Source organism: Vanacampus margaritifer, chromosome 6, assembly GCF_051991255.1.
Source record: "Vanacampus margaritifer isolate UIUO_Vmar chromosome 6, RoL_Vmar_1.0, whole genome shotgun sequence".
NCBI classification, from domain to species: Eukaryota; Metazoa; Chordata; class Actinopteri; order Syngnathiformes; family Syngnathidae; genus Vanacampus; species Vanacampus margaritifer.
In genome coordinates, this window is record NC_135437.1 from 29,744,504 (window position 1) to 29,770,382 (window position 25,879).

Here is a 25,879-nt window from a genome sequence, read left to right on the forward strand (position 1 = left end):
AAAACGTAATGTTTGGATTCAATAAAAGTAAAGAAACATTTAAATTACCCCTTGACAACAAGTTCATGTTTCGCGCATGCGCGTTCCAGCAGCTTCCGCATTTTCCTAGTACGCATGCGCATCTTTGCAGCCTGCCAGTTCGAAAGTACAGCGGGGGAAATCAAAAGTAAAAGGTACGTTTTATCACCTGAATATTATTTCACTTGTCCACTACTCGTTCCGACAGCAGATTTTGTGAGTCGTTTGCCTTGGCGACCGTTTAGCGTCATGCTAAAACAAGCGCCAGAGTTCATGCAAAATTCCTTCCGTTTGAGTTTCCTCACTCGGTGGACGTTCGATGGGCACTTACAATAGATTTGTGCTCATTTTCTAATTGTTCCAGTTTCACATCGATATTCGGCGTTTGTTGAATATACAAAACAGCCCCACAACCTGATAACAGTACAACGTCGCCTCGTCTAACGTTAGCATCTCTTAAAGTGTGCCAAGTTGTTTTTTTTGTAATAAAAAAATAAAATAAAAAATGGCTGTTAGAGTAGTTGGTCTAAAGTTGACCAGTTGAGTATGTGTTTATGAAATGTGTGATATTACAGCTGGTGTAGAAGACTGATAGCAATCGTTTTTGTATTACAGTTCGGCTTGTTTCGGTCACGGATTTTGTTGCGTCGCTACCCAGAATGCATTGCGATTGCACTGCTACACGTTCGTTGTCGATCACAAACCTGTCAGTTAGGGTGACATTTATTTACACGCAGATAAGACAGCTAATCTGTGTAATACACAAAGGAAATACATTGTAGTTAGTGTATCTATTTCACTGGCATAATGGAACATCATTCTAACCAATAAATGCAAATTAATTGTGAACATTGATAAATCACACAGCCCTAGTTTCAGGTGAGTTTGTGTTTTGGTTTTAAGCCAAAGCGAGCGAGCGAGAGGGAGAGAGTGACTCGTAGCATCTGGAAGGTCAAAGTCGGGGAACGTCGCTCAGCTCCAAGCTCCGGAATGACTCCATCCTCCTCTTAATTCAGCCTCCCGCCCTCCAAAGCACCGAGTTTCATCCCATTAATGTCTTTTTCCGCGCTGGCATTTCCGCGCGAGCGAGCGAGCGAACGTGGCGTCTGCCCGCCAGGCTGTTCCCACCACACGCTGCTCAAACTCAAGCTAAGCGACTCTGACAGGAAGCCACGCGCTACCTGCTGGGACCACTTTCCTGGGTTACTCTCCCAAAAGCTCTGACGCACTCCCCCTCCAGTCCCACTTTGCTGTTTAAGCCCCTTTGCTGATAAGACGTCATCTGTGGTGCCTTCAAAGCGAAGGCTAGGCTCTGTTGATTTTCAGTTTATTCTAAAAAAACGATTTGAATTCAAAATGTGATTTTTAGTATTTCGAAGCCCTAACCTCATCAAATGAAACATGATTAAACTGATGTTTTTCTATTTTATTTTTTTATTAGGCTTCTGCTGCCACCACCATGCCTGTCATTGTGTTGGCGGATGGGGCGGAGCCAGGCGGCCACCTGACAATCATTCCAATCGCGCATATCAGCATCGACAGTGACCATAGCCACCACTCGATCAAGGTATGGAAGCATATCCGTACGACGGCATATTATGGCCACGTATAAATATTTTTATTTATTATAGGGCGGTAATATTCAGAGAAAAAAAACTCGCAAATTTGCCACTTTTTAAAGCCACAAAATTTGCCACGTTAGAGGAAAAAAAACTTGTCAATTTGCGGCTATAAATTCGCAAAATTTGCGACTTTAGAGTGACAAATTTGCCAGAAAAAAACTCGTAAATTTGCGACGAAAGAGTGGCAAATATGTGAGAAAGAAAACTTGGAAATTTGCGACTATAAAATAGCTAATTTGCCACTTTATAATGTATTGGCACAAACATCCAAGTTATACGCCGTGTGTATTCCTCGTAAGTTTTATTTGCAAGTTTTTCTTGCGAGAAATTTGCCACTTTATGGTCAGAAATTTTACAATTTATGAAGTGGCAAATTTGCGAGAGAAAAAAACCTCAGAAACTTACGAGAAATCCACATGGCAGATGAAAAAAAGTGGCTTAAAGTGGCAAATTTGCGAGTTTTTTCTCGTAAAATTTGTGACTTAAGAGTGGCAAATTTGCAAGAGAACGCCCCCGTAAATTTGCGACTTTATAAAGTCGCAAAATTTGTGAGTTTATAAAGTGGTAGATTTGCGAGAAAAAAACTCAGACTTTTGGTTTTTCAACGAAAATGAGGTGTGGAATCTGCTGCTCTCCGTCATGCACTTGCATTTACCTAAAGTATGCTAGCTTCTGATTGGTCAGTGTTTAGTCAGCTGATAGTGGATCAGGAAGTGTTGCCGTTCCCGTGTATGACGTGCAAAGTTTAAATTAAGAATGAATCCGTCTCCAACCTGCCTTTTCATTTTATTAACAGTTTGCCATTCATTAGCCACCAACAAATTCACATGCTAGACTTTAGCTACGCTACGTGTAAGTTTTTAGGGTTTTTTTTTCTAGAAAATTTGCACTTTGTGAAGTGGCAAATTTGCACGTTTTTTTTCTCTGGCAAATTTGCAAAAAAAAAAATATTCGCACAAATTTGCCACTTTATATAGTCACAAATGTAACACTTTTTGAAGTCGCAAATTTGCCAGTATTTTTCTAGCAAATGTGCACTATATAAAGTGGCAAATTTGCAAGTTTTCCCCCCACAAATTTGCCACTTTATAAAGTCACAAATTTGCGGGTATTTTTCTCAGAAAATCACCTCCGGTCTGGGGAAAAAACTAAATTTATACGTGGTCGTATTTATGAGAGAGAAGACGCATATATATATTTTTTAAGACAAAAGAGATTTATTGTATCACATTGTGTGTGTTTGCGTCCAGGGCAGAGTGGTCCACAAAGGTCCCCTGGTGTCGTCACCAATTTACCACTTCTTCCTGAAGGCCGCCATTGAAGGTACGAATTTGGACTTGACGTTGGACAGCAGCTTGAATGACTTTGTGTTGTGTCAGAAGAGAATTGCGGGCCGCAGGAGACGTCGTCCATCAACATGGTCCTGCTGGGGACGCTGGCCAACGACTTCTCTCAGGCTGTCAATCAAGGGGTACGTCTAATTGGCGGCTGATGGATCGCTTTCAACACCGCCGCTTTTCTGAAATGTTAATTCATTAGTTTTTGTTGTGTTACGGGATTACAAAACAAACAAAAAAACACCTGGGGGGACCACACAAAGGGCTTTTTTTCACCACCACGTGGTTTTGTATTTATGAGCTTTTTCACTGCAATGTTTTTTTTTTTACTTGTATAGCAGCAAATGAGTTAGCATTAGCATTGTACTCTTTAAACAAAACGCATATGTTGGATTTCTCAGCCTGTCAGGTTTGAATTGACTCTGTAGTCCGATCCGTTTTTTGATGGAATCATATCATATCACTTTATGATTAGCATTAATTGTGTCATAATTGTGCAGTATTGTATCACATCGTAATTGCTGTCAATCAGATTTGATTGTAATCGGAGTGAATTGTCTTGCAGTGAAATGTATCATATGACAAATGAAATTAGCAATAATTATGGTAATAGTTTTGTATTGCTTCATAATTTCATTTTATCCTAATTGTCATCAATCATTTTGCTGCATAATTTTTGTGAATTCTGTACTATTCATAATATTTTAGATCTGCAACAATTCATCCAAGAATCGACAATTAATTGATTATCAAACTAATCAACTGCTATTATGATAATCGTTTAACCATTTGGCGACATTTTTTTTTAACTACAAATTGTCCACATTCTGGGAATTTTAGCCTCTTAACAGTAAATATGCTCTGATGATCTTCGTATTCAAAAGAAGACATTTGCAAACGCCTGCTTTTATTTTGAAAAACAATGATCACGATTCTTGTTTGTTTGAGTGAGGCGTAATCATTTTGTCCATTTTGGGCTCTTTCACTTTGATGTTGTTTTTCAAGAAAGCAAAGGAAAGAAACTAAATAAATGTTAATAAAAAATCAGATTAATAGTTGCTAGATTTATTACTATTATTATTATTATTATGAAACTAAGCGTACGTTGTAGTCCTAATTGTAATTCTTTCTGACTTCTGGCCACTAATCTTCAAAGTAGCAACAATTGTAGCGACTTTGTGTGGCCTTTCGTGTCATCTTTTGGACACTTCTCACTCTTGGATCAATTCTCACTTGCTTCCAGACAACAGAAAGCGCCGTGTTGTGAAAATGCATGAATGACGCTGCAAAGTCATCATCCAGGCATGGCATGCGACTTGAATCCGCCTGGCAACGCAAAGGAAACGCCTTGCGCTCCATTTCCCTCCGCCGGCTCGCTTTTAATGGGCGCACGTCTTGTGTTTCCCGCCAGGACGCGGTGACGGCCTCGGGCTTCACGGTGGGCAAATCTCCCACGGCCAGAAAGGACAAAAGGCATTTGTTCAACCTGCTGCTGTCGGGAGAGCAAGCCGTCATCCGCGTGAGGATTTTGCCGTCAAGCGTGTTCAGGACGAAGATTAAACATCACAAACGTGGCCTTTTGCTGCCGCGAGTAACCACACACGAATTCACTTCACAAGGAAGGCCTTCATTATCCTTCAAAATGACATTTGATCTTGAACACTTTATTTAGCGTCGTAGAGTGTTTCATGAATTCATAATTAGTGTTACAAGTTAATAGTATATCCAAAATACTATGGCAACATGCACTAAAAATGACAAGTGATTATGACAATGTTGTCTTCTCTTGCTCAAGTTGATGTTTAGTGAACGGGAGGTCTTACATTTTTGCAAGCGGGCATCTCAAATAAATGATTTATTAGGACGGCCACATGCATGAATGCTAGATGCAAATATATAACACAGAAAAAGATATTTCCAAATGCACTCGGAAATAGTGAAAAACACATGTGCACAAATATTAGAAAATAATATGCAAAAAAAGTAATTAAATACACTATTAGATAGAAATATATATATTTAAAAAACTTCCTACTTCATATATAGATTTTTCAAAATCTAATGAAATAAAAAAAAGCAAATCAAAATATTAGATGTAAAAATACTCAAATATGATTTAAAACAAAAATTATTTGATGAAAAATAAAAGTTGTTAGTTGAAAAATACTTGTACAAATACTATGGAATTGTGGGAAAAAATATTTTAAAAGATTTTATAAATAAATATTTCTGCATGATTTTGTTTACAAATATTTGTTGACTGTTTTTTTTTCTATTTGTACAATATTCATTTAAACAGGATGGATACAAAGAATATTAGACCAAAGCACAAAAATAATAGATGGAAAATAAAAAATAATTAGAATTTGATCATTTATTTGTTAAACACACACACAAAAATGTAATATTGACAAATGTTAGAAAAATACAAACATGTGGCGGTTGATTTTGATGCATGAATGCAGGTTTAGTCTTGCTGGTATGACGAGTGTGCGCGTCTGCTCGACAACTTGCCCTCGCAGCTTCTCTCATCTTGTCAGCAGTGTTGGCTTAGAGTTAGGGCTGGGCGATGTGGTCAAAAAAGGAAATCCCCATTTTTCAGGGCGATTAGCATTTGAATGAATTTGAATCTATTCAACCCAACAAACGTTTATTTAAAGGTTTCATTTATTCCAAAATCCTTCCTGTGCAAAATGTTCAGACAACAATAATGTATACTGATTCCAGATCAGTTTTAACATCAACTTAACATTCTGAAGTAGTTGCTAGCTATTGTAAACACGTCCAGACCGCATTCTGCCACTTATGCAAAATTACAACTCACCAAAACATTTGGATGTAACAGTCGATTTCACGATTTAGAATATTTTCAACGATTCCATTTTTGAAATGACGATGTATCGAATTCATTTGATTTATTGCCCAGCCCTACTTGCAGTTAAAAACCACAAATGAAGTCTGTCTTGTGTGCTTCAGGTGTCTCCCCGTCCACCCGGTGACCTCCCAACTCCACGAGAAGCCCGGACCACAAAAGCTTTGCCCCCCCCTGCTGCGGTCAGAAGCCCATCAGGCAAACCCTGAAATTGCGACATGTAACGTGCTTTTTGCCGATTGTTCCGTTGTTGTGATCCTGTGCAGGTTTCCAGCGCGCAGAAGTACACTTACGTCAAGCTCGCGGACTTGAAACCTGGAGTTGTGGTCAACGTGTACGGCGTGGTGGTCTTCTTCAAACAGCCCTTCAAGAGTCGCGGATCAGGTCAGGATTCAAATTGGACGCAATTGTCTCGTTTCGCGTTCCAATCTTCTTGCTTCATTCGGTACTTGTCATCAATGATATTGTGTTATAATTGGACTAATTCTCACATCGCATTGGGAATGTAGTGAATTGTATCATAGATGGAAATGAGTGGTATCATATACTGCAGGGATCGACCGATAATCGGCCTGGCTAATTATCAGCGCCGATGTTGAGCATTTTGACCAATGTCAGTATCGGCCTTTTTTTTTTAAATTTTAAATCTGACGGCCGATATAAGGTATATCTAAAACAATTTTAATCTCAGGGAGTTATTTATTTCAATTTTCAATTAGCGATCCTTATCAACCATTTTTTTTTGTTCAGCATTAAAACAAAGAAATGAGAAAGTTTAAGATTCCAGGTAGTTTTAAATTTGGGAAAAAAATATTTACTGTAGAAAATTGCTTAAGTTTCCAATTAACTTTTTAAGACATACTAATAACGTCGGGAGCTCCCTGAACATTTTGTTTCAATTGTTTGAGATTGGAAGAAAAAAAAAACTTCTACATTTTGAAAAGTCTGAAAAATTGCTCAATAAACACGATTTAAGACATTATAACGGTTACAACGGGATCGGCTTCCATTATCGGTTATCGGCTACCTTGACTACTAATTATTGACATCGGTATGGGCTCTGAAAAAAACAATATCCGTGTATCTCTAGTATCATATTTGGTCTGATTCATTACGTCATATCATAATTGACAGAATTGTATCGATTCATATCATAATTTTAGGGCATCATTGCAATAGAACTGGAGTTCAACTTTGTAGTTCTTATCAATTCAATCATAATTGAGGTGAATCATGATAATTGCCTTGAATCATATCAATATTGGAGTGAATTATTACTGTATTGAAATTGAAGTTTATTGATGCATAACGTTAATTCAGGGCTTCTCAATTCATTTTTGTAATTGGTGTGAATAGTATCGTCTCGCGTAGTACTTCAAATAAATCATATCGTACCAAAGTAGGAATGAATCAAATTTGTCATTGAAATTAATCATATCGAGAGTACGACGAATGCGAATCATATTTACAACGAATCAGAGACCGTGTAATCAAGTTGCTGGTTCCTTTTGATTGCGGCAGATGTTGTCCTGGATGCAAATCCTCGTTCCCGCCACACATGCGGCGAGGTGGAGTGAGCGCGGCGCCACGGCCAGACATTTGCGCTCGAATTATGAACGTGTTAACAAGCCTCTCGCTCAGCGTTCACAGATCCTCTCGCTCGCGCGTGATCAAGATGATCTCATCAGCTCATCTCCTGAGTGATTTTCTTTTCTTTCTTTTTTTTTTCTTGGGGCGGCGACGATCGGGTTGCCGTTTTCGTTCACATTAGAACAAATCAGGCATTCGTGCACTATTTGACGGCCATGAAAAATGTGAGTAATAGATCAAGTTTATTGATTTAAAGCTTCTCTGGTGGTGGCCAGTTTACTTGGGTGGCCCGCCCAAGTATTAAGATGATGTGGGAAACACTGAACATAATATATAACCAAATAGACAATGAAGACATATCACTAACTTTCTTGTTGGAGGAAGTTAAAAAAAAAAAAAAAAGAGTCTGATCAAACGAGCAGGGCCGTGTGTGTCTCCTCGCCGCAGACATGTGTTCCAGCCTGAAGATCACGGATCAATCTGAGCAAAAGATTAGCTGCACCATTTTCTGCCCCAAAATGGAGTCGCACCCGCAAATATTCCAGATCGGCGACATCGTGCGCTTACACAAAGTCAAGGTTCCGTATCACTGTTGACGAATCACGGCGGCGATCTGCCGCTTTCTTCTCACGTCCTTGCTGTCGTCCCCGCAGACTCAGCCTTACAAAGATTCCCTCACGCTGGTCACCACCTTTGGTTTTAACGCGGCGACCTTCAGCGGGATGGCGGGCGCCGACATGGAGCCTCGGAGCTCCAGCCGCACCTTCAGCTTGAGCGAGGAGGATCGTCGCATGGTGACGGAGCTGCGCTCGTGGGTGGCCAGTCAGAATCTGCTGCCGCCCGACCTCACCGTGGCGCTATCCGCCGCCCAGCCCAAAATGTACTTTGACCTCACCTGTCAGTTGCTCGCCAAAGCGCCCGTCGACTCCACCTGCACCCTGCTCAGGGTAAGAGACTTCTTTTTGCTGGCCCACTTTTGAGCGACATGCCGACTCAGTCTTGACCACATTTCATTTTGACACATTTTCAAAATCAATCCTAACTCATTCACTTCCAGCCATTTTCACTGAAGCGACCCCCTTTGCTCACAGCTGTTTTACTAGATTTTGACTGATTTTTGCAAGGCCCACAGAATATTGTGTTCTATTGCTAGAAAAACATGGAGAAGAGTCTCTTATTTCATCAGGGGAAAAAAAGTATATTTGCATCTGTTTCTATTTTGCAGTTTTCTCATTATTCACAAATCTGTTTAAAACTGCTTTTTTGCAACATGGCCCTGGTTGACCTCTTATGCCCTAGCTAGCTCCCATGGTGCTCCTTTACCTGCTAGGGAGCTAGCTAGCTAATTAATTAATTAATTAATTTTGCCATTTTTTAAACTACAATTATTAAAAATGTATCCACTAGTACATATTCAATTGTAAATATAGTTCAGCGTTGTTGTAAAACTTTATTATGTTTATTGTATATGCTGTGTTTTTATGACTTTGGCGATGGCTGGAGCGCGCAAACCTCTGCCTCGCAACCAGGAAATGGCCGTGCACAACGGTTGCTACTTGCTCCATGATCTGTTTCTTCTTTGGTACATTAAAGTTTAAAAAAAAGATAGCTGTTTCTTCTTCGGTTGTTCCGGCGCACTGCTGTTGATATAGCGCCTCCATAATGGCGAATCACCGCAACTGCAGTTAAAAAGCATTCCTGCCGAGCTCAATCAACACTGCTGGAGCGCCGTGTTGAGCGATATCAGTGGCTCAGGCTGGAGGTGGCCGCCTCTGAATTTTCTACACAGGAAAAAGCCGAATACTTTTTTTTAAAAAAAAAATTTAATAGAACGTTTGTACAGACGCTCCCCACCTTACGAACGAGTTACGTTCCGGACGATCGTTCGTAAGGTGAATTTGTTCGTAAGTTGCTTCAGTGCTATATTTTGTATTATAATTTATGTTTAAAGCCTATATAAGTATATTGAGGGTTTGTATAAGTATGTTTAAGGCTTGTACAAGTAACCTGCATTGGTTTGTACTGAAAAAAACTTTTAATAAAATGGAGAGAATACGTACAGTACTGTACTGTACTACGTATGTTAGAGAGAGAGAGCGAAAGACACACACACAGTATGTACATGTACGTAATAAGATAAATAAAATGAAGTTGAACTTACTTTTGGAAGATGTACTCGATGCTTAAGGAGATGATGGAGGAGGAGGAAGAGGAGGATTTTATATCATGAGAGATTCTTCGTCGTCGCTGGAATCGGCTTCAAAAGTTATTTCCTGCTTCACGGCGACCGGCGTTTTCTTCTTCCTCCTCCTCGCCACGTTGCTCAGCCTCCAATGAGCCGTCACAGCGCCAATCGTCGGTATTAGCGGCGGAAAGAAGCACTACGCGCAATACAAAATCGAACTCGCAGCATTTCTTCCCGAACATTTTTCGACATACTGTACGCGCAGAAATGTTCGTATGTACCGTTGTTCATAACTCGAATGTTCGTAAGTAGGGGAGCGTCTGTATACGTTTTTGTGAGCAAATTCGTGAATGTTCAAAAATGTGGCTCTTTCTCTTGGGACTGTTCTGATGAATTGATCACGTCGTCGTCGTCGTTTGTGACAAATCTTTTTCGCCGGCAGGTGTGGGATGGCACCCGGTGCCCTCACGCTCTGCTCAAAGTGAGGGTGGACTCCAACATTGTGGAGGGGCCCACCTCCTTCTCCGAGGAGCACGACAAGCTCATCGCCAACGTGCTGGTGTACGACAACCACGTGCGGTCCGCCCGGCAGCTCAAGGTCAGAATTCAAAGACTTCTGATGCAAACTTCTGTCACTAACCGACACAACAGAAACTGTACAGTCTTGTATTTTTATTCTTTTAATATTTCACATTTTAAAAAAAGTTATTTGGTGTCTTTTTAGCATGTCTATGAAAAAAATCTCGATTTGACAACATCACCAATTTGCTGGTTTAGTTTAAAGCCCAAGTTTAAAACGGTTGGCTTTAGACAAGACGCCTAAAGGTGTCCAAGTCAGCAGGACGGAATGTACAAGGGCCGCCGGGACCAAAGACCATCATTTCTCTTTTCTTTTCATTGACGTTCAAGGAATTGAGTGCAATCCAGGCCTTGGATTTTTTAAAAACAATTTTTTTTTGCTTAGTGCGAGATATACTGTACAGTAGAGGCCAAAAGTTTGGACACACCTTCTCATGCAAGGCATTTTCTTGATTTTCATGACCGTTGACATTGTTGATTTTCATTGAAGGCATCAAAACTCAGAATGAACACATGTGGAGTTACTGAACATGTTTTCAGTCATTTCACCTTTTTTTTGTGTTAAGTACATAACTCCACATGTGTTCATTCTTAGTTTTCAGTGAGAATGGATCATGTAAATAGTCACGAGAATAAAGCAATTGACTCATTGAATGAGGTGTGTCCAAACTTTTGGTCTGTACTGTATCTCAGTGAAATCCTACAAAATAGAACCCTGTGGAACACCATACGACAGTGGGACAGTGCCGGACTCGGAGCAAGGCTAACCACAGAAAGTTCTGTCAGCCAAATGTCTCGGACATTCCTTGGTCAAAATGTTAGGAAAAATGACACAAATGTTTGTTCTCAAAAAGGTTGAGATGATTTTGCACGAGTGAAGCTCAAAGAGTGGAAGTGCAGCGATGCCAGCCGAGCAGCATCAGCGGGTAAATAAAGCTGCTCTCTGCTGAGCCGCCGCGTGACATCCAGGGATTGTCTCTCTTTTATCACATGGAGTCGCAATCCTCCAGGTTTCAAACCCCCCCCCCCCTTTTTTTTCTTTCTTTCTTGCGTTGTGCTTTAAAGCCTTTGGAATGGCAGATAACAGCAAAAGTCAACAAGACCTCTAGATGAGTTCAATTTGTGCTTTCGAATGCACAGTTGGATTCTTTTTGACGCATTTACACATTTTTGCATTTCCTGTAAAAAATGTATTTGTCCGAGACAGATGGGTGATGCTAAACTTTTTTTTAATTGATTCATTTTTGACCTATGCTTTCTAATGTGGACCAAGCATGCTGTCAAAGTTTGATCATTTCGATGACTTGCCTCGTAGGTAAACAAGCACCATGGGAGCTAGCTTTCTAGCTAGCTAGCACCAGGGGCTAAAGCCAATCTGTGGCAGGGTTTTAACTTTCTGGACTGGGATTTGTCATCTCTGTTTGCCATTAACTCTTTGACTGCCAGACGTTTTCAGAAAAGGGATGCCGTGGGTGCTAGCTGATTTAAGCATTTTTGACTGGTCTTTCAAGGTCCACAGAAAATTATGTGTTTGGACTATGGAAACACACATACTACCAAATGAAAGATTGGACTCTCATCTTTCATCAGAAAAAAAAGTTTGTTTCTACCTTATTCCGTTTTTCAGTAATCAACAATAGAAAATGGTTAGTTTCACCTCTGTTTTGAAAAAAACGTCTTTTAACGTCTTTGGCACTCCTCCATAGGATTTTACTAAACGTCATTTAACGTTTTTGGCAGTCAAAGAGTTAAGGTTTTGCTTTGATGTGGTTATTTTAAGCAAATGACCTCAAATAATATTAGAAACTATTCACCCTCAATCAATCAATCAAGCAATCAAACTTTATTTAAATAGCACCTTTCATACATTAAAATGCAACTCAGGGTGCTAAGCAAAACATCCATAATACAATAAAAAGAAAAAACATGGCAAGGCACAGAGAAACAATGTGAGGAAAGGCACCCAGGAAACACTGGAGCTAAAAACTAAACGACGACAAAATAAAATCAGGTAAAGGCTAAAAAAAGAAAACAGAATCAAGGTCAAAAACAAAGGTAAAAGACAATATGATAAAATAAACTGGGAATTAAGAAAAGAAATAAAAGCGGTTGTGATGTAAAGGGCATTATAAATAAAATGTATTATTATTATTATTAAGAAAATATAGAAATAGTCTACCCCCCAACACCAGTTTTACTGATTGACACAAAAATTGGGTGTGAATGTTTATCATAACAGGATCCGCCAAAAGGTTCCAAGGACACATATCTGAAATTAAAAAAGCCAGCAGCCATTTTGGTTTGCAGGAGCCATTTTGGGCAAATCCCAACACGTGTGCAAGTTGCAGCATTAGTCAAACTATGATTAGCCCGGCCGTCACTTCTTTTTCTTCTTATTCTTAAACTGAGAGACGCGTTAATTGAATTTGCAAACAAGTTGAGTTTCGCACATCGACAAGGTGTGTGTTGTGGAGGTGTGTGTGCGCGTGTGCGTGTTGTGGAGGTGTGCAAGCGCAAGCATCTTTCTTCAGTTGTGCGTTGAGGCGTCGATGACATTGTGGCAGTTGCAAAGTCACATCAGAGTTGGCGCGCACGCACACACGCACGCACACGCGCCTCCATTACGCCACCACGGCGGCGTTTAACAACTCGGGAGTTGCAATTGCTTTGACCCCGCCCGCTTCAATCAATCCGCCGTCCGCGTAGTGACGTCACCAAAGCCAGTTTGGCTGAAATAGACACATTTGCGGAGGTTGTCGCATCCGCTGGACGAGCTTCTTTCCAAGAACGCTTTGAACATTTGTCACCGCGTGTCCGCATTTGCAATCAACGTCCTCCAAACGAGTCGTCAACATGTTGTTGATTTTGATGCTTAATGGCCATCGCGGACCTCCAAGGTCGCCATAATGACACGTGACGGCTTTTGACAATTACACAACTCAACTTTTATTCGTCAAGCACTCCCTCTCCCATTTCCTCCTTTTCTCTCTCTCTCCCTCCTTTTCTCTTTTTCTTCCTCTCTTTCTCCCTCCCTTTCTTTTCCTCTCCCTCTCTCCCTCCTTTTCTCTTTTTCTTCCTATCTCTCTCCCTCCCTTTCTTTTCCTCTCCCTCTCTCCCTCCTTTTCTCTTTTTCTTCCTCTCTCTCTCCCTCCTTTTCTCCTTTCTCTCTCTCTCTCCCTCCATTTCTCTCCATCTCCCCCTCTCCCTCCCTTCCTCCTTTCTCTCTCCCTTCCTCTCTGCCCCGCTTTCCCCCTCCCTTTCTCTCTTACTCTCTCCTTCCTTTTCTCTCGCTCTCTCCCTCGCCCCCTCTCCCTTTCTCTCTCTCTGCCTCCCTCCGTCTTTCTCGTGACAGCCCCCCGTGGCCGCGGCTCATTATCTCCAGTTTAGCGCTCCCGCTTGATCAGACGTCGCTGTACGTTTCTGTGTTTCTGTGTCACCGAATGCTGTCGGGCTAACGCGGCTTGTTGTTTTTCAAGTATTTCCGCTGAGCTAACGCGCAGCTCCTCCTCTGTTTCCCCGCGCGGCGGCGAGCGCGGCAAAGAGCTAAATGAGATTTTATGTGGGCCCGCCGGCGCTTTTCTCCTCCCAAAAATCCAAATGAAAAAGCAGCCAGCGGAAGCGAAGTGACATGAATGCTGCTGCCTGTGTTGAGGTGAAAAGCATCAGGGGGGAGAAAACAGTCATACGCATGCAAAATAGGATTCTCACTTCATCACAAAATACTGAAACAGTGACGCCGGTTTTTGTTTTTCACTAGTAGAAGAACGTCATGTGGCTTCGGCCGCCAAATCGTCAATGGAGTCTTCTTACTAGGGCTGGGTATCGATTTGAATTTCCTCAAACGATTCGATTTCGATTCGCAAGGGTTCAGTTTGATTCACTTTTGATTTTTCCTGATTCAATTCAATCGATATTGATTAATTATGGAACATCAATTGCATGATTACAAATTCCACATGTAATTTTGTGGAGGCAGTAACTGGTTAATTAATTCAATACTTGAGATTCTGAATGGTCTTAAAGTGCAATAAGTCAGGTCTTTATTAATGTAAGAGAATGATTGTAAATTCATGCCAACGATCCATCTCAAGAAAACACTAAGATAAAAAAAAAAAAGCCTTTAAAACTATATTTTTTGAGTGAATTTATGGGGAAAAAAAGAGATATTCATAATAATAATCGATTCATGGTTTTATGAATCAATATGAGTTTGATATTGATTATTCCATTTTGTAAACCTCCAACTAGCATAAATGGAGTGTTCACACGGGGAAGCCATTTTCCGTCAGACTGGCCAAGATCAGCGTCACAATTGATCGATTGATAGATCTCTAATTTTCATGTTGGTTATTTTTCCAAAAAGCGCAAAAGGAGCCTTCACAGGTAAATCCCTAACCTGAAAGGGAAGCCATTTTTTGTTGGTCTCCGAGTAGAGGATCAGCTTTACAATTGCTGTCTTTTTTCATGTTGGTTACTCCTCCAATGGCTTTGAATTCTTTGCAAGGGGAAGCCATTTTCTACCAGACGAGCCAGTTGTTTTCCGAGCCGATTTCAACCATCGCAATGGCTTGTTTGTCAGCCGTAGGCAGCTTTCTGTTTTTTTGTGTTGGCTACATCGCCAACTTATGAAAATGGAGTCTTTTCAGACAAAACTCGTCTCTTAAAGGAAATAATCCCACTTTGTTTTTTCCAGGACTGGCTCATTCACTCGAAGAACAGTTGGGTCAAAAGTAACCCCATTTTGGATTTTAAAAAATGGTCTGATCCACTTTATGGGTGTCGGGTTCAGTCAACCTAGAACATTTAATAAACAATAGACAACGAAGGTAAACAAGAGACTTGGAGCAGACAGAGATGTGCACAGATTACAATCTCCTACCCATTGTGAGCACACTCCGCCGAGTCAATTGGACCCAAAGTTCTGGCTTGTTATATACAAAATGACCCCATTTTTTGAATTTATGAGTTGTTTTACGCTGAAAGACACGTTTCTTGAAATCGACCCAAGTTTGAGGTTTAGTCCATTTTTGACCTATAGTTGGGTTTGACTTCTTTCTGTCCCCTTTCATTTATTTTACTTTACTTTGAAATTGAATATTGCCTTATATTGTCTTTTTTCTTTTACAAATGGATGAAAAAAAAAGAAAAGATTTTTGGCCCAACAGTTTTTCGAGTGTTGCTGATTTTCAGCATCACAATTGTTTGTTTTTCACTCATTGACAAATGTGCTTTTCATCATGCTCACCTGTCCCAGTAGTACAAGTGGAGTCTTTGTTTTCTGTCAGACTGGCCACTTTTCAGCCCTCACAATTGTTCATTTTTCACCCGTCGACACCTCTCTGCCTTTCATGCGAATGTCACCTGTAAAAAGAAAAGCCCACATCTGAAGGGATTTCTTTTTTGTTTTTTCCTGCCAGACGAGCTCGTTGCTTTCCCATCCGTGGATCAGCTTCACAATTGCTTATTTGTCACTCGCAGACGGTTGAAAGGGCCTCACTTTACTGTCCCAATACTTTTGTCGGCGAGTGTATAATGCAGCAGTCTGACAATTTCTGTAGGCCGAATTTGAAGGACTGTCCATGCTCGAGTCGTTCAAAGGGCGCTGACAAGGTGCCGGCAATCAAGTGTTTGGGTTTTGTTGCAGCCAAATATGGAAATGGTTTGCCGCAGGGAAGACGTTTCCCGCCCGGCTCGTCCACACGGTCCCTTAACGCCTCCCGGGCGTGCTAATCTGCTCATTAGAAGTAAACGCGGTCCCCACTGAACCCGCTTATTGGCCCAATATCTGCAAACCAAACGCACTCTTAAAAGCACTTCTATGCGGCGCTATTCTCCAGTTGCCGTGGCGACACTCACAGTGACCCCCCCCCCCCCCCTTTAAAAAAGGAAATGCTCTTAATCCCTCAAAGACAGGAGAGAAAATGACAGCAAAGTAGTACGCACGTGCATCACTTCAGTAGGTGGAAAAGTACCCCCCCCCCAACCCCCCCCTGCGTGACTGATTAACGGTTGGCTTTACGTTAGCTATGGATCGGCAGCAGAACAGTTAATGGCGTTGTAAATGACACCGACGGCTGTAAACTCACAAATAAATGGAAGATTCCGCAATACAAATATTCTCTCATGTATGACATCCTCAATCTTTTCTTTTTAGGAAGTTGAAGTTTATTTATGCCACATGAATGGTTTGTCCTGCTTTCAGGAAAGTATCATGTCTTTTGCAACATCAGTAGTTTACCTTCATTTGAGGAATGTGGAACAGAAATCGTTTGTCTTCTTTTTGCCAAAGTGAATAGCTTTCGGAAAGTTTAGCATCAATCTTTTGTTTTTTTTTTATGTAAATGAAACATATCAGTTTACTTTTTGGGAAAGTGGAACATCAATAATTTGACTTAAAAAAAAAAAAAAATTATCAATAGCAGGCCTTTTTTTTTTTTTTAAGAAGGTGCAACATGAATTGTTTTTAGTGTGAAGGTGTGGGTTGTTTTATTTTGTGTGGAATTTCCATGGATGCGCTCTTCCTTCTTTGCTGACATTTCTACCTGTGAACACGCGCCTGCATGCAGCAAGCTGGCAATCAAACACATCCAGCCTTTTTTCATATTTGTCCTCCTACCGCACTTTTGTTCCCGTGTGCGTGCGTGTCCGTGTGGACTCCTGAGAAGCTTTCAGCTGCTTTTCTCTCGTCACTCGGCTGCTTTAACACTTTTGCTCTCCAGGGAGACGTGCTGGGAAAACACGGGAAGAAAAAACGGATTTGCAAACCCAAGTAGTGTGTTTGCATCCACACTCGGTGGAATGTAATGGACAAGTGGACAATGGAAGCATTTTCACTGTTGAAGGCAGCACTTCATACGTTTGTCAGGCGATATTGCGCATGCGGCGGAAACATGGCCAGACACAAACAGCCACCAACAACTGAAACTAGATTTCTGCAGAAATTGCATGGAAAAGCTGAAATCTGAATGCATTCCCACAATTCCAAATGTTGCGCTTTGGTTTGTGAAAATGCGAAGTGATAGTAGCGGTGAGCGGTGAATGAAGTGACTGCCCATGGAGCAACTTGACAAGCACTCCACTGCTTTCTAGGTACTGCGCTTGCACGTGCGACGGGAGTTAGCGGCAGCATTCCGGCCTCGGCGCCTCCCGCCTCCCGCCTCGACACTCGCAACACACGTGATGCTTGGCTGAAGATGACGCATTCATCTTCATCTTCTTCTGCTCCTCAGCTCTGATGCGATTACACTTCATGTATGTTTGTTTGTGGCTTCCTTGAATACGTATGACTGTGAGGACAATGTTTGATCGCCTCTGACAGCCAACTCAATAATCACCATGATGATGATGATGATGATGATGATGTGAGGAAGAGGAGGACATGTTTCTGTCTTCTTCAGGCTTGTCGTGACAAACATTTGAGGGGGGGAAGCAAGTCCTCTCCAGGCATCTGACTCACTGGTCACCATGCAAAGTTTGGTGCCACAGCGCCATCTGCTGGCGTTGGCAGGAATAGCAGAGCCAGGAAGGAAGCGATGCGTTAAGCTCACTTGCGACTCTTTCGCACGTTTCCTCAAAAGAAGACACACTTTTGAATTTGCGCGTTCATAAAAAGGAGACAGTCATCTTGATGTTGCACTTACCTGAAAAGGAGACCTATTGACAGTTCATTTTTATAGAGAAGACAAACTGCTTCATAAATGAAGCAAACTATTGAAGTTGGGCTTTTATTTATTTATTTATAAAAAGGCAAACCAGATGTTTCACTTTCTTAAAAAATATATCAACTTTTGAAGTTTTTTTTTCATTATTAGGCAAGCTATTGATGACTTTGCAACAACAACAACAAAAGACAAACTATTAAAGTTGGGCTTTCATGAAAAGGGAACAGTCATCTTGATGTTGCACTTACCTAAAATGGTGATCTATTGACAGTTAATTTTCCTATAGAGAAGATAAACCGTTGATGTTGTGCCTTCCTAAAAAGAAGACAAACTATTAGACTTTTTTCCTTTTCAGAGAAAGCAAACTATTGATGTTACACTTCCATAAATAAAGCAAACTATTGAAGTTGGACTTTTATTATTATTATTATTTATTTTAAAGGCAAACTAGATGATCGCTATTGATGACTTTCCTAAAAAGAAGAAAATCTATTAAATTTGGGCTTCTGTAAAAATAAGAGTATTGATGTTGCACCTTCTTAAACAGAAGAAAAACCATTCCTTAAAAGAAACCATTTGTCATAATCCTGCACCTTCTATAAAAGGGGAACCGTTGATGTTGCACTGGTCTTTTTTTAATTTATTTTTTATAGAGATGGCAAAATACTCATATTCTACGTTCCCAAAAAGAAGACAAACTATTGAAAGTTGCAGTTTCCTAAAAAAAAGAAGATAAACTTCACTTGGCGCGTTCCTAGTACAGTAAGACAATATAGTGATCGATGTTACATGTTCCTAAAGCTGAACTTCCGTAGAACACGAGCAAACTACTGATGTTGCACTTTCCTAAATAAACAAATAAAGGATTTAAGCAGTTACTAGATGTTGATAAATATCATTTATTGCAAGGTGTATATAATACGCTGTAGTTTGACCATCTTTGTCAATGTCCCCCACCAGCCCGGAGACTTCTTGAGGATCTTCAACCTGCGAGCCATCCCGGGTTCCGTCAAGGTTCCCGGGCTGAGCAGCAGCCAGGTGGAGGAGGTCAACCATCTCTCCTTCCACCTGCACGGCGGCACGGCGTACGGCAGGGGCATCCGCGTTCTGCCCGACAACAGTCCCGACGTTCACGAGCTCAGGAGGTGACTTTTTTTTCATATATATATATATATTTTTTTTAATTTTATAGATATATTTAATTTTTTTTTTGTTGTTGTTTTGTTTTGGGTGGGAAAAATCCGGCTCTTTAAAAACGGCTCTTTAACGGCCACTTTTCCCATGCGGTGAGACAACGGAATCTGTTGAATGTCCGTGTTGACTTCCTGCTTTGCCCGCAGGACGATGGACATTTTCCACGAATCCAACCAGGAAAAGCATCCCGAAGTCAACGACTCTGCTATGTGGGGCGTGTGGAACACACCTCCAGAGTCTCCAGGTAAGGAGGATGAACACAGAACAGAACATGAGCTTTCATCATGAGTTTCGTGTACCAAAATGAACATTCTTGCTGTTTGAATTTGTCAACCTAATAATACCATCCCTAATAAGATAATCGCCCAGGGCTGCTCGATTATGGGAGAGAGAAAAATCACCATCATTTTGGCAAAAATTGAAATCACGATTATTCAAACAATCATTTATTTTTTGGTACGAAACAAGAAAATGTTTCAGCGTTTAAAATAAAGTAAAAAAATAAACACTATATGTATGTAAGTTCCTTTTAGACCAAACAAAATTTATAATAATATATGTATTTGTAATAATATATTTTTCTTTATTTATGTTGGCAAGAATATACAAAAATGTTAATACAAATAAAATAGTTTGAAACACTAATTTATTAGATGAGTTATTTAAAAAATATATGTAAACGTATAAATTTAAACAACTCAAAAATTTGTATTAATTTAAAAAAAAAATGCAATTAGGATTTTTTTTAATTGTGGAGTATAATAATTCCATCCATCCATTTTCTTGGCCGCTTTTTCCTCACAAGGGTCGCGGGGGTGCTGGAGCCTATCCCAGCTGGCTTCGGGCAGTAGGCGGGGTACACCCTGAACTGGTTGCCAGCCAATCGCAGGGCACACAGAGACGAACAACCACACTCACATTCACACCTAGGGACAATTTGGAGTGTTCAATTAACCTGCCATGCATGTTTTTGGAATGTGGGAGGAAACCGGAGTACCCGGTGAAAACCCACGCAAGCACGGGGAGAACATGCAAACTCCACCCAGGAAGGCCGAAGCCCGGACTCGATCTCACGTCCTCTGCACTGGGAGGCGGACGTGCTAACCAGTCAGCCACCGTGCTGCCCCGAGTATAATAATTGAAATTTTAATTGAATTGTGATTTATTAATATTAATAAAAGAATCCATTTGCCTCAAGTAGAATAGATTTGAGCATTTTTTAATTGATATTGTGACACTGACTTAAAAATGACTGAGGCAATTATATACAATGAAGATGAATAAATGCCACACGCAACATAAATAGTTGCTTTGTTGCTCAGGAGTATTTTATCCGACGTACATGTTGAATTTTTTGCACATATTGCAATGGTCATATTTAGGGAATGAGAATAGAACTAAATTTAAGAGAGGTGGCCTTAAGAAGGTTTACTGCTATCTGCTATCTTGTAGATCAAATATTAAATATGTTAAAAAAAATAAAAATAATTATGCTGGCCTTGGCTTTTGTGTTGACAAAGTAATAAAGATTAGGCATAAATGTATTTTACACTCTTTTGTAAAGATTTAGTTTTTCAGATTATAAAAAATAAATTAGTAAAAAAAAATCTATTTTAATGAAGATTTTCAATAAAACTTTTACAACAATGTGAATACTTTTATATGTTTATATATGTTAGAATATGCATATGAATGTGTCTAGATGAATATGTATATATATTCATATATGGATACTATCTATATACACGGAATAGTTTGAAATTGTGTTTTGTTTTACCGTCACAATACAACAATGTGTGCTGCCCTCTGGTGGCCACAAGAAGCTTTTTTTTTTTAATCTCACTTCACCTGCCAAATTGTGCATTAAAAGTAGACATGCCCATTTGTCACACCTTTAAGAAGTTCCAGGGTTTCTTAATAAAAGTCTTCTGACATTTGCTTATCAAATATTGTAAAACACTTTTTTTAAGCATCTTGATTCCATGTCTCTCTCTCTCTCTCTCTCTCTTTTTTTTTAGTGAGTGGGGCTTCAATGGAAATCAGCACAGGTATGAAACATCATGACTTGAATCTAGGGCTGGGTGAGTTTTGTTTTGTTAAATTTCCTTCAAGTAGTGGATTGGTCCATTTTTGACCCATAGTTGGGTTATTTTTGACCCAACTGTTTTTAGAGCGTATAAGAGATGCTACTGACCCTGGGAACATTCTGAACCATTTGTTTTTGTTCGGCAATAAAACAAAGAATTGAGAAAGTTTTCATGTATTTTTTAATTTTGGGGGAAAAAATATTTACCATACTGTAGAAAATTGCTTACGTTTCCAATTCACTTTTTAAGACATACTAATAACCTTGGGAGCTCCCTGAATGTTATGTTAGAAATTTTAAAGGATGTGAAGAAATAAACAGGAAAACATTATTTTCACTAATATGATTGTTGGTTCCATTTTTTTTGTAAGTGAATGACTAAAAATTGGACTTGTGTGGAAAGATTTGTATTTTAAGGCTGTATCACCCAGCCCAATCTACAATGTTGTAAAAGGTCCTAAACTGTGCAAAAAATAAAATAAAAAATGAATTAAAAAATGTCCTGACAGTTAAGATTTGGAGCAACACCTTGAGCACACCTGGAGCGCCACATCCTCCTCACTCTGTTTTTTGTTTTCTTTTGAATATTTGTGCTTGTGTTGCCTTCCAGAGCGAAGGTGTGATCACGATGTTCGTCCCATCAACCTGGGCGAGCTGATGTGTTGCGAGCCGGGCGGCGTCCATCACGTCAGAGCCCAGCTGCGATCCTACCAGCCCCGGAGACTCCACCGGGCGCTCAAACTCTACTGCAGCAAGTGCACCTCCATGTACGGAACGAGGGCCCGACCCATTAATCGGACGCCGAGTACAATCAGCCCATTATTGGCCTTCAAACATCGGCCAAACAATCGGGCAATTGGGCCAAATGGCTAATTATTTTCCCTTTAAAAAGTTATTGGGGGGGAAAAACCGAAGTTTCCAATGCTGTGAAAGTAACCTGAATGCACCATTTGGCTTACGTAGCATTAGCGGCTAGCAAGTGTGTAGCGTATTTTATTCTGTTGTCCCCGCGCGTCCTTTAAGCTATTTAATGACACCCCAGTTGGAGTTAACTGTTAAACTAAACACACGGCGGTAAGAATTCAATCAACTTAATATTTAAATACAAAACATGCTTCGTTTTTAAAACATCGCTAGCCTATGTCTAATGCTAAAAGCGAAGGGAGAACAGGAAGTTAGCATCAACTCCGGGAGTGTTTTTACTTCAAATAACGATTATTCACACACAAATGCTGTGGGAACACAAACCCTCAGGTAAGATAACACTACGCAAAGGCACAAATGTGTGAAAACCGAGTTATTTTGATAGAATTTAATCGCAAATATCTTCTGTACTCACTTTAAGTGTGTACAACATGGATGCACGGCACCACACTGCCCCCAAGAGGCCAAAACGCACAGGAACTCAGTATTCTTGTTTTTTTCAATCGCTATTATTTTTAGTTTATGCTATTCTTATTTTACTTTATTGTTTTATTTTTTCATAGTCCCTTTCAAGTTATATTTAAAGTTGACATTCCTTCCTTCCCTCCATCCTTCCATCCATCCTTCTAAAGTTGATATTTCAAGGACTCAAATACTTTTTTTTGTCTTAACACACATTCCCACATGACATGGAACAAAATATAATCCCTGAGGTCCCAGGTTAGCCCAGTAAATCCCAAGACATCTTAATGCTTTACAGCAGTTGTAAACAAGTAAGAATGTTTTTTATTATTGATAAATAAATCTATACAATGATATTGTACACTTGATGAAATTTGTTAATGAGGTCATACTATGGACTTGTCAATCAAAGTATCTTAATCTTAATTGTGAAAATGTATGCATTAAATATATTTTTAAATAATCAGCAGATTAAAATGTTTTGCCAAAAATCGGCATCTGCCTCAAAAAATTGCAAACGCAACATCTTTATCTGTTTTGAGTGATTTGATTGCAAAGCGCGCTGTCTTGCAGGCAGGACGTTCCTGACGACGAGCGTGTGGCGAACGTGTACGCCGAAGCGTCCGCCGGCCCGAGCGGGCCCACTAGCCCGCCACCCTGGTCCCTCTCGGGGCCGGTTCACCTGGCGGCGGGACCGGCCGGTCACACGCTCAACGTGCACCTGTCCAAGCAACTCACGTCCGAGGGGAGGACCAAGGAGCTCATCTTCCTCACCGGTAAAATGAGCAAATAAATTCGATTGGTCGCTCGTCTAGGACACATTTATAAGACCAGTGGAATTAATTAATTGTTTTTGACAGGAATATAACAAATAAGCAAAAAATGTCATTTCCACACGAAGTCAGTCCTGCAGTGGGAGATGATGAGAAATGGAGTTGCAACATGAAGCTCATTATGCACGCCGATGATGTCACCATTACTACCTCTTACCATTTTTATTATCAGGATTGGCCAATTGCTGGTTTGCTTGTTTTCAATTAGCACTTAAACTGTCCTGTCACCTGTACGGTGTTTTCTCGTTTTCCGCTGGGGTTAGATTCCAAAAAATACCCGCAATAAATGAAATCTGCGAAGTAGTTATCTTTATGTTTTACGTTTATTATAAATGTTTTAAGGCTCTAAAACCCCTCAATACACAATTTATACACTTCTCTTATTTTACATTTTCTCACATTTAAACATTCTCAATGTTTAAACTTTCATGTATATTTTTATAAAATAGGTACATTACTGTAGTTTAAAAAAAAAAAAAAAAGCATGCAAAATTCCACACAAGAAATCTGCAAAACTGAAAAAGTGAACCGCGTTATAGTGAGGAAACACTAATCAGCATTTCTTTTCTTTTTTTCCTTTCTTTTCAGAGGCCTATACAAACAAAGTTCAGTTCTGACTTAGCATGGTCCATGTTTCCTAATGCAAAAACTATTCAATATATTTTTTCAAAATACAGTATATTGTGTTGAATGGGGGAAAAAATGCTGTTTTTAAATACCCTAATACTGTATAAAAAAAGAAGACATTTCAGAGCTGTAGATTTAATACTGTGATACGGCAACATTTTTGTCACAGTTAAATACCTTCAGAATTGAATATCGGCCATGCCTAAAAGATAAATGAAAAGCATCACCGCAATGTTTTTTCAGGTTGCTCGCTGCAGGATGCGCGTCACCTGGCGGCCACGTACCACAACGTGGTCCCTGTCAGGTGGTCACGGGGAGGTGATCTGGTTCTGCTGGACCTGAGCGTCCCCTTCCTCTTCCGTGGCAGGAAGAGCTTCTACGGGTCGGGACCTCTGACACCACCACCATCCATTTGGGGAGAACAAGGTCAGCTGATGACTTTCTGTTTGCGTGTGTGTGTGTGTGTGTGTGTGTGTGTGTGTGTGTGTGTGTGTGTGTGGTTCAGGTGCAAGCAATGTTCTGAGGGAGCCGGCGTCAGAGAACCGACAGCTGACGGAGAAAAAATCATGGACGAGAAAGACATCGCTGAAGGTCAGTTTGCGGTTTGCACATGATTAAGTCTTCACGTTTCACTTCCTGTATATGTCCCAATACTTTTGACCAAAACACACTTTTCACTGCAAGTGGATGTCCCATTACTTTCGTCAACACTTTTGTCCAATGCCCACATTTCCTCGCTTTTCATTTTCTGCATGTGAGACAACATTTTGTCCAAAGCAGATTTTCACTTTGTGTACGTGTCCTTTTGTCCAAATGACACATGAAGTGTCCCAATGCTTTTGTCCATCGTTTTCTGTGTTGTGTAGCATTTGGCGTTCAACTTATGACGTTCGTCCTGCTGCTGAAGTTCCGTCTGCGGGATGCCGGCGACACCTTGGACGACGTCTTCCTTTGGAGAGACGCGGTCAGTCGGAGCAGGCGAGACACGTCACGTCACGACACGTCACGTCACGTCACGTCACAGCAATGAACGATTGCGTGTCTTCTGATCAGGAAACCTTCTTTGGTGTGTCGGCGGAGGACGCCGCAGTCAATCAGCAGGCTCAGGACCAAATCCGTCAAACGCTGGACTCCCTTTGTCCACCGGAGGGCGCCGGAGGTGACCGTCCGTGGCTGGACTTGTGCTTGGCGGCTTACAATGTTATCGAATCAAACAACATTGAAAACACTCCAACCTTCTATCAGATCTGTCACACAAGCACACGCTCACACAAACACCTTCAAAGATGACACAAAAAAGGTTTTGTTTATTTGAAAAAATGGCAATTTTGAGGGCCCTTTTAAAAGGGAAGTTTTGCGTTTAATCACGTTTGGTCTGTTGGAAATTAGACATTTAGGACCAACCTCCATAGTCTTTTGGCTTTCTGTTTTGAGTAAAAAGTCAAGAAAATGGGACATATTGACAAATTATTGGGACATATGTTTCGACAAAAGTATTGGAATGAAACAAGGAAAAAATAGGCAAAAATGTTACATGCATGAGAAGTGTGGAAAAGTGTGTCATTTTAGGCAAAAGCATCACGATTCATACAGAAAGTGAAAATGTGGTTTAGACAAGCAATGGGACGTGCAGGAAGTGAAAAGCTAAGGAATGCGGGCAAAATAGGAAGGAGACAAAATGATTGGGATGCATACAGGAAGTGAAAGAGAACTACAACTTCTGACTAACTTCTTTCTTACACGTGTGTGACAGGTGAGAATATTCAAATTTGAAGTGGCTGCCTGTTCAGTTAATAAAGTAATGGTGGCCACAGTGAAACGGATGAATCATTGTTGCTGTGCCGGAAGTCAACGGACATGTCAGTCATGTCGTCCAATTCACTTTCTGA

General features: G+C 40.5%; 1 protein-coding gene across 4 annotated transcripts; it reads left to right on the top strand.

Moving 5' to 3' along the window:
• Positions 1-78: 78 nt before the first annotated feature.
• Positions 79-25,809, top strand: pot1 (protection of telomeres 1 homolog). 4 transcript variants are annotated; one of them, XM_077568384.1, is made up of 19 exons: positions 79-173; positions 1,460-1,585; positions 2,891-2,963; positions 3,020-3,111; positions 4,389-4,496; positions 5,954-6,031; positions 6,116-6,233; positions 7,887-8,017; positions 8,093-8,386; positions 10,067-10,222; positions 18,825-19,009; positions 19,205-19,302; positions 21,077-21,106; positions 21,755-21,911; positions 23,104-23,306; positions 24,234-24,372; positions 24,496-24,581; positions 24,857-24,954; positions 25,044-25,809. In XM_077568384.1, exons 2-19 carry the CDS (start codon positions 1,478-1,480, stop codon positions 25,278-25,280), a joined length of 2,391 nt encoding a protein of 796 aa, XP_077424510.1. In that variant the 5' UTR covers positions 79-173; positions 1,460-1,477; the 3' UTR covers positions 25,281-25,809. The 4 variants fall into 4 exon arrangements, with proteins under 4 accessions (XP_077424510.1, XP_077424511.1, XP_077424512.1 ...); XM_077568385.1 differs by having other exon boundaries at positions 3,023-3,111; XM_077568386.1 differs by lacking the exon at positions 4,389-4,496.
• Positions 25,810-25,879: the final 70 nt, after the last annotated feature.